The sequence below is a fragment of the Oncorhynchus keta genome, unplaced genomic scaffold (genome assembly GCF_023373465.1).
Source record: "Oncorhynchus keta strain PuntledgeMale-10-30-2019 unplaced genomic scaffold, Oket_V2 Un_contig_20057_pilon_pilon, whole genome shotgun sequence".
Taxonomy (NCBI): Eukaryota; Metazoa; Chordata; class Actinopteri; order Salmoniformes; family Salmonidae; genus Oncorhynchus; species Oncorhynchus keta.
In genome coordinates, this window is record NW_026281800.1 from 130,836 (window position 1) to 146,121 (window position 15,286).

Here is a 15,286-nt window from a genome sequence, read left to right on the forward strand (position 1 = left end):
ACCTGCTGGAGCGCGTGCTACGGATGGGTGTTGCCATCGTGACCAGTGAACTGAGATAAGGCGGAGCTTTACCTAGCATGGACTTGTAGATGACCTGAGCCAGTGGGTCTGGCGACGAATATGTAGTGAGGGCCAGCCGACTAGAGCATACAAGTCGCAGTGGTGGGTGGTATAAGGTGCTTTAGTGACAAAACGGATGGCACTGTGATAGACTGCATTCAGTTTGCTGAGTAGAGTGTTGGAAGCCATTTTGTAGATGACATCGCCAAAGTCGAGGATCGGTAGGATAGTCAGTTTTACTAGGGTAAGCTTGGCAGCGTGAGTGAAGGAGGCTTTGTTGCGGAATAGAAAGCCGACTCTTGATTTGATTTTCGATTGGAGATGTTTGATGTGAGTCTGGAAGGAGAGTTTGCAGTCTAGCCAGACACCTAGGTACTTATAGATGTCCACATATTCAAGGTCGGAACCATCCAGGGTGGTGATGCTAGTCGGGCATGCGGGTGCAGGCAGCGATCGGTTGAAAAGCATGCATTTGGTTTTACTCGCGTTTAAGAGCAGTTGGAGGCCACGGAAGGAGTGCTGTATGGCATTGAAGCTCGTTTGGAGGTTAGATAGCACAGTGTCCAATGACAGGCCGAAAGTATATAGAATGGTGTCGTCTGCGTAGAGGTGGATCAGGGAATCGCCCGCAGCAAGAGCAACATCATTGATATATACAGAGAAAAGAGTCGGCCCGAGAATTGAACCCTGTGGCACCCCCATAGAGACTGCCAGAGGACCGGACAGCATGCCCTCTGATTTGACACACTGAACTCTGTCTGCAAAGTAATTGGTGAACCAGGCAAGGCAGTCATCCGAAAAACCGAGGCTGTTGAGTCTGCCGATAAGAATATGGTGATTGACAGAGTCGAAAGCCTTGGCGAGGTCGATGAAGACGGCTGCACAGTACTGTCTTTTATCGATGGCGGTTATGATATCGTTTAGTACCTTGAGTGTGGCTGAGGTGCACCCGTGACCGGCTCGGAAACCAGATTGCACAGCGGAGAAGGTACGGTGGGATTCGAGATGGTCAGTGACCTGTTTGTTGACTTGGCTTTCGAAGACCTTAGATAGGCAGGGCAGGATGGATATAGGTCTATAACAGTTTGGGTCCAGGGTGTCTCCCCCTTTGAAGAGGGGGATGACTGCGGCAGCTTTCCAATCCTTGGGGATCTCAGACAATATGAAAGAGAGGTTGAACAGGCTGGTAATAGGGGTTGCGACAATGGCGGCAGATAGTTTCAGAAATAGCAGGTCCAGATTGTCAAGCCAAGCTGATTTGTACGGGTCCAGGTTTTGCAGCTCTTTCAGAACATCTGCTATCTGGATTTGGGTAAAGGAGAACCTGGAGAGGCTTGGGTGAGGAGCTACGGGGGGGGCGGAGCTGTTGGCCGAGGTTGGAGTAGCCAGGCGGAAGGCATGGCCAGCCGTTGAGAAGTGCTTATTGAAGTTTTCGATAATCATGGATTTATCGGTGGAGACCGTGTTTCCTAGCCTCAGTGCAGTGGGCAGCTGGGAGGAGGTGCTCTTGTTCTCCATGGACTTCACAGTGTCCCAGAACTTTTTGGAGTTGGAGCTACAGGATGCAAACTTCTGCCTGAAGAAGCTGGCCTTAGCTTTCCTGACTGACTGCGTGTATTGGTTCCTGACTTCCCTGAACAGTTGCATATCACGGGGCTATTCGATGCTATTGCAGTCCGCCACAGGATGTTTTTGTGCTGGTCGAGGCCAGTCAGGTCTGGAATGAACCAAGGGCTGTATCTGTTCTTGGTTCTGCATTTTTGAACGGAGCATGCTTATCTAAAATGGTGAGGAAGTTACTTTTAAAGAATGACCATGCATCCTCAACTGACGGGATGAGGTCAATGTCCTTCCAGGATACCCGGGCCAGGTCGATTAGAAAGGCCTGCTCACAGAAGTGTTTTAGGGAGCGTTTGACAGTGATGAGGGGTGGTCGTTTGACTGCGGCTCCGTGGTGGATACAGGCAATGAGGCAGTGATCGCTGAGATCCTGGTTGAAGACAGCGGAGGTATATTTGGAGGGCCAGTTGGTCAGGATGACGTCTATGAGGGTGCCCTTGTTTACAGAGTTAGGGTTGTACCTGGTGGGTTCCTTGATGATTTGAGTGAGATTGAGGGCATCTAGCTTAGATTGTAGGACTGCCGGGGTGTTACGCATATCCCAGTTTAGGTCACCTAACAGAACAAACTCTGAAGCTAGATGGGGGGCGATCAATTCACAAATGGTGTCCAGGGCACAGCTGGGAGCTGAGGGTGGTCGGTAGCAGGCGGCAACAGTGAGAGACTTGTTTCTGGAGAGAGTAATTTTCAAAATTAGTAGTTCAAACTGTTTGGGTATGGACCTGGAAAGTATGACATTACTTTGCAGGCTATCTCTGCAGTAGACTGCGACTCCGCCCCTTTGGCAGTTCTATCTTGACGGAAGATGTTATAGTTGGGTATGGAAATCTCTGAATTTTTGGTGGCCTTCCTGAGCCAGGATTCAGACACGGCAAGGACATCAGGGTTAGCAGAGTGTGCTAAAGCAGTGAGTAAAACAAACTTAGGGAGGAGGCTTCTGATGTTGACATGCATAAAACCAAGGCTTTTTCGATCACAGAAGTCAACAAATGAGGGTACCTGGGGACATGCAGGGCCTGGGTTTACCTCCACATCACCCGCGGAACAGAGAAGGAGTAGTATGAGGGTGCGGCTAAAGGCTATCAAAACTGGTCGCCTAGAGCGTTGGGGGCAGAGGATAAGAGGAGCAGGTTTCTGGGCATGGTAGAATATATTCAGGGCATAATGCGCAGACAGGGGTATGGTGGGGTGTATAAACACCATGGGACCAACATAGGCCTATAGCCTATTTTTGTTTCCCTTACAATAAAAACATTACAGTGTAATTAATTTGATCAACCTTATTTGTAGATTCGATTCGTTTTAGACTTAAAGGAATTAATAAAGTCCAGTTATAGCTTATTTTGAAAAGTAGAAATGAAAAGATGATGATAATAATAATATAATCAGCCAGGTGCATGTGAAAATATTTGCTGTATTCCTAAACAAAAGCACCAGTGTATGAACAACTGGATTAATTGCATAAAGAAATATTAGTGGAAGTATATTCATGACAAGATATAAAAACACTCATTTGGTAATTGTATCAGACACTGTATTGTGCCCTTATACCCGTACCTTTACTCATGAATCAATCGCACCTGTTGACTTGACATTGTGTCTTATTTTTCCCGAGTGGGAGCTGTGGTGCTTAGGGAAGAGGGAGAAGAGGGAGAGCAGGACCTGTGGCCTGCTTGGCGGCTGTAGCTTCTTTCTCGGCTGTCATGTGGTTCTCACAAAGCTCACATGCCAGATCCAGTGGGATGCATGGTGCTGAGGATGCAAACACTCATATTTATTTTACATCTGTACACCATGAGTGTTGCTTTGCCACTCTCCATCACTGATGTGGAGTACAGCTCCACTGCTCAGTTGTTTTGCGCAGAGGGGGGTAGCTCCCACCTTTGTTTGTTCACTGTTCCGAGCAGTCTTATTTGCAATCAACTTGTCTGCCTGGCAAATAAAAGTGAAAAGTTGCCAATGGTCACATTTCTGCTTCCACGGGTCTCAAAACTACAGTCTCAGACAGTCACTCACCGCTGGCCTGGTTGATTTTTCACCCAGATATGCAAAGCAATTGAGCAAGTAGTTGGTTTCAACATCAGCTGACCAAAAATTAACTGAAGTTACGTGCTCCACTTTCAGTTTCCATCTAGTTCCTGGCGCCCTATCATCCATTGACTACAGAAGAGCATATTTCAGTTTTTTGTTAATTATGTTAGTTTTTAGTTTTACTTTTTGCTTATAGCAGCCAAGTAACTGTAAATGTTACCGCGCGAGTGGTCATGTGCTGAATGCATGGACAGCACGGATATGAGCAGTGTAAAATACAAATATTAGGGAAAAGTCAGGGAAGGAGCAGGACATAGCTTTATTGGTGTGCAGATCCTTAAAAAACGTCTCTAGTTTGGTCAAACTTTAAACTTATAAAGGCTTCATAATGGCTTCATAAAGGCTTTATGAGCACTACATAAATGCTTCACGTATCATTTATAAGCAATGTCATACCACATAAAGGGTGATTTAAAATATCAATATAGCTGGTGCTTTGCCTACATATAGCTGTAGGTGTATGAGCCAACCTCAGCGATAAACTAGAAATTAGCTTCATACATTATTCAAAAAGTATTTATAAACACTACATCAATTCATCACAAATCCTACCTGTATGTGTAAGGGCCAACCTGAGAGACGAAAGGCTTGGCTCCAGCCAGGAACTCGTCTGGGTTGGTGACGTTAAAAAAGAAGTACTGCATGAAGATGGGAGGAGGAGGGTTCTTCCATGTTTCAAACACACGGCTGCCCTCTGTCAGAGTTAACTCCTGAAAGACACAAACATAGAACCAATCAATCAAATGTATTTTATAAAGCCCATTTTACATCAGTTGTCAATTTGAATATGAAGAATGCTGAATAATTGTGGTCTGTTTTGTGCACTTCAACTTCTGTATTGGCTGCTCTTTGGTGTTTAGGCCGGTGAGAACATGGTGCAGTTGAAGTCGGAAGTTTACATACACTTAGGTTGGAGTCATTAAAACTTGTTTTTCAACCACTCCACAAATTTCTTATTAACAAACTATAGTTTTGACAAGTCTGTTAGGACATCTACTTCGTGCATGACACAAGGAATTTTTCGAACAATTGTTTACAGACAGATTAATTCATTTATAATTCACTGTATCACAATTCCAGTGGGTCAAAAGTTTACATACACTAAGTTGACTGTGCCTTTAAACAGCTTGGAAAATTCCTGAAATTGATGATGTCATGGCTTTAGAAGCTTCTGATAGGCTAATTGACATAATTTAAGTCAATTGGAGGTGTACCTGTGGATGTTTTTCAAGGCCTACTTTCAAACTCAGTGCATCTTTGCTTGACATCATGGGAAAATCAAAAAGAATCAGCCAAGACCTCAGACAAAAAAAACTGTAGACCTCCACAAGTCTGGTTCATCCTTGGGAGCAATTTCCAAATGCCTGAAGGTACCACGTTCATCTGTACAAACAATAGTACTCAAGTATAAACACCATGGGACCACACAGCCATCATACCGCTCAGGAAGGAGACACGTTCTGTCTCCTAGAGATGAACGTACTTTGGTGCAAAAAGTGCAAATCAATCCCAGAACAACAGCAAAGGACCTTGTGAAGATGCTGGAGGAAACAGGTACAAAAGTATCTAAATCCACAGTAAAATGAGTCCTATATTGACATAACCTGAAAGGCCACTCAGCAAAGAAGCCACTGCTCCAAAACCGCCATAAAAAAGCCAGACTACGGTTTGCAAATGCACATGGGGACAAAGACTGCACTTTTGGAGAAATGTCTTCTAGTCTGATGAATCAATAATAGAACTGTTTGGCCATAATGACCATCATTATGTTTGGAGGAAAAAGGGGGAGGCTTGCAAGCTGAAGAACACCATCTCAGCCGTGAAGCACGGTGGTTGCAGCATCATGTTGTGGGAAGGACTGGTGCTGGTCAAAATAGATGGCATCATGAAGATGGAAAATTATGTGGATATATTGAAGCATCATCTCAGGACATCAGTCCAGATGGACAATGACCTCAAGCATACTTCCAACGTTGTGGCAAAATGGTTAAGGACAACAAAGTCAAGGTATTGGAGTGGCCATCACAAAGCCATGACCTCAGTCCCATAGAACATTTTTGGGCAGAACTGAAAAGGATGTGTGAGCAAGGAGACCTACAAACCTGACTCCGTTACACCAGCTCTGTCAGGAGGAATGGGCCAAAATTCACCAAACTTATTGTGGGAAGCTTGTGGAAGGCTCCCCAAAACATATAATTTAAAGACAATGCTAGCAAATACTAATTGAGTGTATGTAAACTTCTGACCCACTGGGAATGTGATGAAAGAAATAAAAGCTGAAAATAATAATTCTCTCTACTATTATTCTAACATTTCACATTCTTAAAATATAGTGGTGATCCTAACTGACCTAAAACAGGGACTTTTTACTAGGATTAAATGTCAGGAATTGTGAAAAACTGAGTTTAAATGTATTTGGCTAAGGTGTATGTAAACTTCTGACTTCAACTACACATTTTACAAACCCCGTATATTTTACATTGGTTATCTTGTTTTTATTAGTCCCACCCTTCAGCTCCATTCAACCCCTCCCATCTATCTCTTAACACCATCAATTTTGGATTTCTACTTGCCATATATTTTTCAACTGTGCCGTGATGCTTCACAAAAGTACTGAACCTTTCTATTCTCATAGCTTCTACAGATTGTAAATTAAAGATAAAAATAAAATAATTATAATATTATTGCTTGATTGACTATGACTTTTCAAATCACCCAGTATTGCTATCTGCAGCGTTACAGTGCCTTGCAAAAGTATTCATCCTCCTTGGCATTTTTCCTATTTTGTTGCATTACAACCTGTAATTTAAATGGATTTTATTTGGATTTCCTGTAAAAGATATAAACAAATGATACTGTTACTGTTTGATCAGGTTGCAATTCCAAGGTCCATTTCAATAGCTCAGTGTTCTCATTTCACTATACAGTGAAACACCTCTTTAAGGAATACCTAGGATAGGATAAGTAATCCTTCTCACCCCCCCACCCCCTTTAAGATTTAGATGCACTATTGTAAAGTGACTATTCTACTGGATGTCATAAGGTGAATGCACCAATTTGTAAGTCGCTCTGGATAAGAGCGTCTGCTAAATGACTTAAATGTAAATGTAATGTAAATTAAATGTAATGTGATTCAGTTCGGATTTCAAAGCTACTTTTGCACTCAACAAGTATACACTTTGATACAAAGTATGAGGATTCAGGAATGAATCCTAAAGTAACTTCTTAATTAACATCAGCTCCACTGATGTAAACATCTACTATGCTCAACCATGTCAATATTTGATTTACGCTGGTACACAGTGCATTCGGAAAGTATTCAGACCCCTTCCCCTTTTCCACCTTTTGTTATGTTACAGCCTTATTCTAAAATAGCTAACTTTTTATTATTATTATTATTTTATTTTTTAATCTCATCAATCTACACACAATACCCAATAATGACAAAGCGAAAACAGGTTTTAGATTTTTGTTTGCACATTTATTCAAGATAAAAAACAGACCCTTTGCTAGGAGACTCAAAATTGAGCTCAGGTGCATCCTGTTTCCATTGATAATCCTTGAGATGTTTCTACAACTTGATTGGAGTCCACCGATGTGGTAAATTCAATTGATTGGACATAATTTTATTTATACTATTTGGAAAGGCACACACCTGTCTATATAAGGTTCCACAGTTGACAGTGCATTTCAGATAAAAAAGCAAGCTATGATGTCGAAGGAATTGTCTATAGAGCTCCGAGACAGGATTATGTCGATGCACAGATCTGGGGAAGGGCACCAAAAAATGTCTGCAGCATTGAAGGTCCCCAAGAACACAGTGTCCTCCATCCAGAAGGACAACCATCTCTGCAGCACTCCACCAATCAGGCCTTTATGGTAGAGTGGCCAGACGAAAGCCACTCCTCAGGTAAAAGGCACATGACAGCCCGCTTGGAGTTTGCCAAAAGGCACCTAAAGGACTCTCAGACCATGAGAAATAAGATTCTCTGGTCTGATGAAACCAAGATTGAACTCTTTGGCCTGACTGCCAAGCGTCATGTCTCGAGGAAACCTGACATCATCCCTCTGGCCCAGTCAGAGCCCAAACTTGAACCCTATCGAACATTTATGGAGAGACCTGAAAATAGCTGTGCAGTGATGCTCCCCATCCAACCTGCAGAAAATAATGGGATAATCTCCCCAAATACAGGTGTGCCAAGCTTGTAGCGTCATACCCAATAAGACTCGAGGCAGTAATCGCTGCCAAAGGTGCTTCAACAAAGTTCTGAATAAAACTTATGTAAATGTGATATTTAAGGTTGTTTTTGCTTTGTCATTATGGGGTATTGTGTGTAGATTGATGATGGGAAAAAAAAACAATTTAATCTATTTTAGAGGAAGGCATTAATGTAACAAAATATGGAAAAAGTCAAGGTGGCTATTAGGTGGCTTCCCATGAAAGGATACTTATTTACCTCAATCGAAACTCTTTAACTGCTAGAGCAGCATATCCAACGTTTTGAAATGGAAAGTTCCTTCCTAACTTTGAACGCCATGGCTGCAAGAAAACAAAAACATGCCTCCTGGGGATTTGGGAGTATGGCGATGGAGGGGAGGAGTGGTAGAGGGATGGAGAGGAAAGGCCCTCTCTTTGTCTACGGTAACCAATGGAAATCCTTTGACCAGCCAAGCTGACTGAGAGAGACACTATAATTTGTGTGTGTGTGTTGATCATGTGATTGGTGAGCTCCATTACACTGACATCTGGTTTGAACACACAAACTCACAGAGAGACATACTTAGCTCTGGCATCTTCCCCAATATTTGGAACCAAGGACTGATCACCCCAATCCACAAAAGTGGAGACAAATTTGACCCCAATAACTACCGTGGAATATGTGTCAACAGTAACCTTGGGAAAATCCTCTGCATTATTATTAACAGCAGACTCGTACATTTCCTCAATGAAAACAATGTACTGAGCAAATGTCAAATTGGCTTTTTACCAAATTACCGTACAACAGACCATGTATTCACCCTGCACACCTTAATTGACAACCAAACAAACCAAAACAAAGGCAAAGTCTTCTCATGCTTTGTTGATTTCAAAAAGCCTTCGACTCAATTTGGCATGAGGGTCTGCTATACAAACTGATGGAAAGTGGTGTTGGGGGTAAAACATATGACATTATAAAATCCATGTACACAAACAACAAGTGTGCGGTTAAAATTGGCAAAAACACACATTTCTTCACACAGGGTCGTGGGGTTAGACAGGGATGCAGCTTAAGCCCCACCCTCTTCAACATATATATCAACGAACTGGCGCGGGCACTAGAAAAGTCTGCAGCACCCGGCCTCCCCTGCTAGAATCCGAAGTCAAATGTCTGCTGTTTGCTGATGATCTGGTGCTTCTGTCACCAACCAAGGAGGGCCTACAGCAGCACCTAGATCTTATGCACAGATTCTGTCAGACCTGGGCCCTGACAGTAAATCTCAGTAAGACCAAAATAATGGTGTTCCAAAAAGGTCGAGTCACCAGGACCACAAATACAAATTCCATCTCGACACTGTTGCCCTAGAGCACACAAAAAACTATACATACCTTGGCCTAAACATCAGCGCCACAGGTAACTTCCACAAAGGTGTGAACGATCTGAGAGACAAGGCAAGAAGGGCATTCTATGCCATCAAAAGAAACATAAATTTCAACATACCAATTAGGATTTGGCTAAAAATACTTGAATCAGTCATAGAGCCCATTGCCCTTTATGGTTGTGAGGTCTGGGGTCCGCTCACCAACCAAGACTTCACAAAATGGGACAAACACCAAATTGAGACTCTGCACGCAGAATTCTGCAAAAATATCCTCCGTGTACAACGTAAAACACCAAATAATGCATGCAGAGCAGAATTAGGCCGATACCCACTAATTATCAAAATCCAGAAAAGAGCCATTAAATTCTACAACCACCTAAAAGGAAGCGATTCACAAACCTTCCATAACAAAGCCATCACAAACAGAGAGATGAACCTGGAGAAGAGTCCCCTAAGCAAACTGGTCCTGGGGCTCTGTTCACAAACACAAACACACCCTACAGAGCCCCAGGACAACAGCACAATTAGACCCAACCAAATCATGAGAAAACAAAAAGATAATTACTTAACACATTGGAAAGAATTAACAAAAAACAGAGCAAACTAGAATGCTATTTGGTCCTACACAGAGAGTACACAGCGGCAGAATACCTGACCACTGTGACTGACCCAAAATTAAGGAAAGCTTTGACTATGTACAGACTCAGTGAGCATAGCCTTGCTATTGAGAAAGGCCGCCGTAGGCAGACATGGCTCTCAAGAGAAGACAGGCTATGTGCTCACTGCCCACAAAATGAGGTGGAAACTGAGCTGCACTTCCTAACCTCCTGCCCAATGTATGACCATATTAGAGAGACATATTTCCCCCAGATCACACAGATCCACAAAGAATTCGAAAACATATCCAATTTTGAAAAACTCCCATATCTACTGGGTGAAATTCCACAGTGTGCCATCACAGCAGCAAGATTTGTGACCTGTTGCCACGAGAGAAGGGCAACCAGTGAAGAACAAACACCATTGTAAATACAACCCATATTTATGCTTATTTATTTTATCTTGTGTCCTTTATCTATTTGTACATTGTGTATATATATATTTATAATATGACATTTGTAATGTCTTTACTGTTTTGAAACTGTTGTATGTGTAATGTTTACTGTTAATTTTTGTTGTTTTTCACTTTATATATTCACTTTGTATGTTGTCTACCTCACTTGCTTTGGCAATGTTAACACATGTTTCCCATGCCAATAAAGCCCTTGAATTGAATTGAATTGAATTGAATTGAGAGAGCGAGAGAGAAAGAGAGAGTGGGAGAGAGAGCCCCAGTGTGTTAATGATGACCAGAGCTGGTCAAAAGCAGATCACTATATAGGGAATTGGGTGCCACAGCTCTCGCTGTTACCCAATAAGCCAGCCTATCATGCTGTGAAAGAGGCTTACCACACAAAGAGGGCCTACTACTGAGTTCAGAAGGGTTTCTGTGGTTTGAGTTATGAGCTCGGTTCTGTCCCAAATGGCACCTTATTCCATATGCCCACAACCCTCTTTCAAGACATGAGTTGATATGAGGAGTGGTCTCTCCACTATGCCGAGAGGTCCAAGACAATAACAAGTTTGTCTGCGCGTGCGTATGTGCGTTTGTGTCTGTGCACCTGTTGCATTTCCAGTATGTTTTCCTGGCCATCCCTCAGCATCACATAGTCACTCAGTGCACAATGCCTGCATCCCAAATGGCACACTTTATAGTGTACTACGTTTGACCAGGGCCCATAGGGTAGTAGTGCACTTTATAGGGAATAAGGTGCCATTTGGGACACAACCCTTTAATGAGTAATCTAATTAAACAAACACTAGAGGCTAAACAAACATTTGTTGTTTCAACATCCACATTTTGTAACATTCACTCCAGAGATAAAGTCCAGATTTGTGTGGTATATTCTTGGTCAGGTCAGTCACATCAGGACAGTGTGTGTGTTTATGTGTATGTGTGTCTCACATCAGGATAGTGAGTAAAGGACCATGGTTTGCGTGGCTGGCATAAGCTCTACATATCTCACGGTAAACAGGGGTAATACTGTAGATTTAGGTCAGTTGGAGCAGACGAGCCTAATTATCTGACAACATTTCCTATGTATTATTTGTTTATGGAAAGACATATGCACATGGGATGGTATGTCAGGGTGGCACAACTGTTACTACTAGTTCACATCTGGCTTATTTTACACTTGTCTGTCACCCAATTGGCTGATTCCTAAGATCTATAACCCTGGTCTGTCACCCAATTGGCTGACTCCTAAGATCTATAACCCTGGTCTGTCACCCAATTGGCTGACTCCTAAGATCTATAACCCTGGTCTGTCACCCAATTGGCTGACACCTAAAATCTATAATCCTTGTCTCTCACTCATTTGGAAGACTCAGAAGATTTAGAGGCCTTGTCTGTCACCCAATTGGCTGACTCCCAAGACCTAGAACCCTAGATGGGCAATGGCTGTGATTGGAGAAAGCTGAGGGTGGATACGCAACGTTGTAATTACTCCACAATACTAACCTAATTGACAGAGTGAAAAGAAGGTATACAAATATTCAAAAAATTGCATCCTGTTTGCAACAATGCAGTAAAGTAATACTTCAAAATATTTGGCAAAGCAATTCACTTTTAGTCCTAAATACAAAGTGTTATGTTTGGGGTAAATCCAATACAACACATTACTGAGTACCTCTCTCCATAAGCAGAGTGGTGTCTGCATCATGTTATGGGTATAATAATAATAATTTATCACATTTCTCTAGTGCTTTTCATAGAATCTCAAAGCGCTTCAAGAGCAAACATAAACAAGCAATATATCATGACAGGTCAACCAAGTCTTTGAAAGCTGCATCCTCCAAAGATGGAGAGGGTTAGTTCATAGCTTGAGCGAAGAGAGCTGGTCAGAGGAGGGTAGATGGTGATGGAGTCTGCTGATGATCTTGCAGAGGGCAAGTCTGGGAACCAGCCTGTGTCTTATAGCCAATGGACTTCTCCTCTTTCACTCTGTGTAGCACCCACTTGGGTGATGCCTCAGCAGCTCTGGGTGCCAGAAAGATCACCACACAAAGCTCAGAATAGTAGCCAGTCGTCCTCACTACAAGCCCCCTGCCTCAGCACTGCTCGATTCCTGTATCTCCCATTCCTCTTACGCTTCAGGCGACTCCTCAAATAATTTTCTCAGAAGATCAGGATTTGGCAGCAAGGTGAAACAAAAAAGCTGCTACTGTGTCCAAGTGCAAAAACATTAGCCAGCTAGCAAAATCCTAGAAGATAACCTGGTTCAGCTTGCTTTCCACCAGACACCGCGATATTAATTCACCTTTAAGGAGGCTAACGGGTGGCTAACGTTTGCTAGGCTAGGGGTTAGGGGTTAAGGTTAGTGTTAAGGTTAGGAGTTAGGTTAAAGGGTTAAGGTTCGGGTCACGGGAAGCTAACCTGCTAAGTAGTTGCAAAGTTGCTAAAAGCTAAAGTTGTCCGTGATGATATTTGAACACACAACCTTTGGGTTGCTACACGTTCGTGTTATATGCCTACCCTTCCACCATCCTTTCATGTTTGCTGTTTCGCTTTACACTCCAACATGATATAATAGGAAAACACCATCCTGACATGGTTTTGCAAAAAGGTAGCTGATATGTTTCTCAGTATGTTGCAGTCAATGGAAAAAGATGACTGTCGCAGGGTTAACATTTTTCTTGTTTATCTCATGTCTGTCTCTGTCTCACTCTCTACCTTCTCTTTATCCCTCCCTCGCTCATTATCTTCTCTCTTCCTCCCCCTTCTTTCACACCCTCCACCTCTCTCACCCTCTCTGTCTCAAGTTCTATTCACAATGGTATTCAGTTGGTAAGAGACAGACATTCCGTAAATACTAGGAATAGATTGTCCACCATCTATGCGTTATCCAGACAGAAAAGAGAAATAGGCAAAAGTATGTGTATTAGGCAAAAGTATTTCGATTTAGAGAAATAAAGAAATGGAATAAATTAACTGAGAAAACTAGAAACCTTTCAATATATAAATGTAAACATTATTTTAGAACAATTTAAATATAGTATATAGAAATGTTGTGGGACTACAGTAGATGAAGAATCAATATTTTTTAGATTGAGTATTTATTGGGTCATTATGCTAGTATATTATGTATGTTTGTAATAGTGTGTTATATGTGAAAGTGTGTTTGTATTATAAATTATATTTTAATGTTAAGGACTCTTGGAAGATTAGTCCAAATGGGAGTCCCTAATACAATAAAATCTCCCTTCTCTTTAGACAGACAGACAGACAGACAGACAGACAGACAGACAGACAGACAGACAGACAGACAGACAGACAGACTTATGTAACCATACCAAGTGTAACATATCATACTAATTTGAGAGTTCCGGATTTTCATTAACTATGTGACATCTAGTCTATAAGACCAGCCTGGTCTGGATAGAACCCCTAAAACTCAGTGATCTATGCATTGATTATGAGAAAACGTCAGCTGCAGTTTGTTGGAGAACTTCACACAGGGGTGCACTAAGCTACTTTGTTCTCTGTACCCCAAGCAGAATTATTCGGACAGATTGGTGCCCGATGATTTGCAGTCGTTAACCTGTATTTATGATTGCCTCATTAGGCAGGTGCTTACATTTGACCTATTTTACACATGTACATGTGTGTGAATTAGAAATGTTTTTTTTTGCATATCCTACTCCCCAGAAACACCCTCAGAGAGTGAGGTCACGGCCAGGGATCAGCCATTATTGACAGCAACCCTAGAGCAATTAGGGTTAAGTGCCTTGCTCAAGGACACATTGACAGATTTTTCACTCAGTTGGCTCAGGAACCTAGTCAAAAAATGACCTTTCGGTTAAATGCCCCAAGGTTGTTAACCCCTAAGCTACTTGCTCCCATGCCTCATGACATTGTAACACTGCTGTAACACTGCATTTTGATTTATTTGGCACCTGTGGAATATTTGACGTGCAAATATAACATGAAAAGTTATAAAAACTTGTGCATTCTGCTTAACTTACCTTTTTTAACCGGTTATGTATTACAGTTTGAAATACTTGAGCCACAAATAAACCAATCCCGATGAACAGCAGATGAGCGCAGACAATCCCAACTCCATATACAGCACAAGATCTTTGAGTCATGATGCAGGACAACGGCGCGTAAAAGTTGTAACACAGCAAGAAGAGGACTATACAGTTGAAATGTGGCACCTGAGCCGGCTGCGTTTTTATCTTCAAGTTCAAGCACAAAGCATCGTCAAAGTTGACCTTGTTGTCCTCTTTTGTGGTTTGTGGTCAGTTTTTACGTAACTTGTAAAGTGGTAGAACTTGGATTCTGTATTAGTTACCGATTTTATTTGTTTATTCTAGTCGACTATAATGGTTATCACTTCTTTACTCTTCTTAGTTTTAAGTCATTGCAAGAAAAGGAATGTATGCTAAATTTAGTTATCTGCTGCCTGATTAATAATGAGATTTTTCACAATAAAATGAGGTCGTCTGCAATCCCTGGTGGTGAAGGTGGTGAAACTGTATGAATAATCCCAGTGGATATTTGTAGGGTGGTGAGAAGGTCGCGCTTGTGCGCTAAGCGAATGTTGATTGGTCACACCGCAATGTCTGCTGTTCTCCCTTCAACACGTGTGTCAATACGGTTACTGTTTCTGCCTGATTGAGAGGAAAAGTAACAGTGTTGTTGTATTCATTCGTGCACACTGTAGAAAACGCTTTGCAATTAAAACGAGCGTTTGTTATTGGACAAATTCAGGTTAGCCGGTCTCCGCTTCGGCTTGTTCTTTTTGCTTCCTAGTGAGTACACCCCGGGTTGGCTGTCTTGCAACTCACAAAGGTTATGGGCAGACAGCCTACAATTCACCGAGATCCTTGCTTCATA

The 15,286-nt window shown here is 42.2% G+C and overlaps 1 protein-coding gene across 1 annotated transcript in view; it reads right to left on the reverse strand.

Moving 5' to 3' along the window:
* The window catches only part of LOC118387817 (lysosome membrane protein 2-like), a 54,668-nt gene extending 39,648 nt beyond the window's left edge, over positions 1-15,020 (reverse strand). Inside the window, exons 1-2 of the mRNA XM_035776556.2 lie at positions 14,413-15,020; positions 4,324-4,481 (exon numbers count right to left, since the gene is read on the reverse strand). Of these exons, the coding sequence (XP_035632449.2) occupies positions 4,324-4,481; positions 14,413-14,535 (281 nt within the window). The 5' untranslated portion in view covers positions 14,536-15,020. The remainder of the gene's footprint in view (positions 1-4,323; positions 4,482-14,412) is intronic.
* Positions 15,021-15,286: the final 266 nt, after the last annotated feature.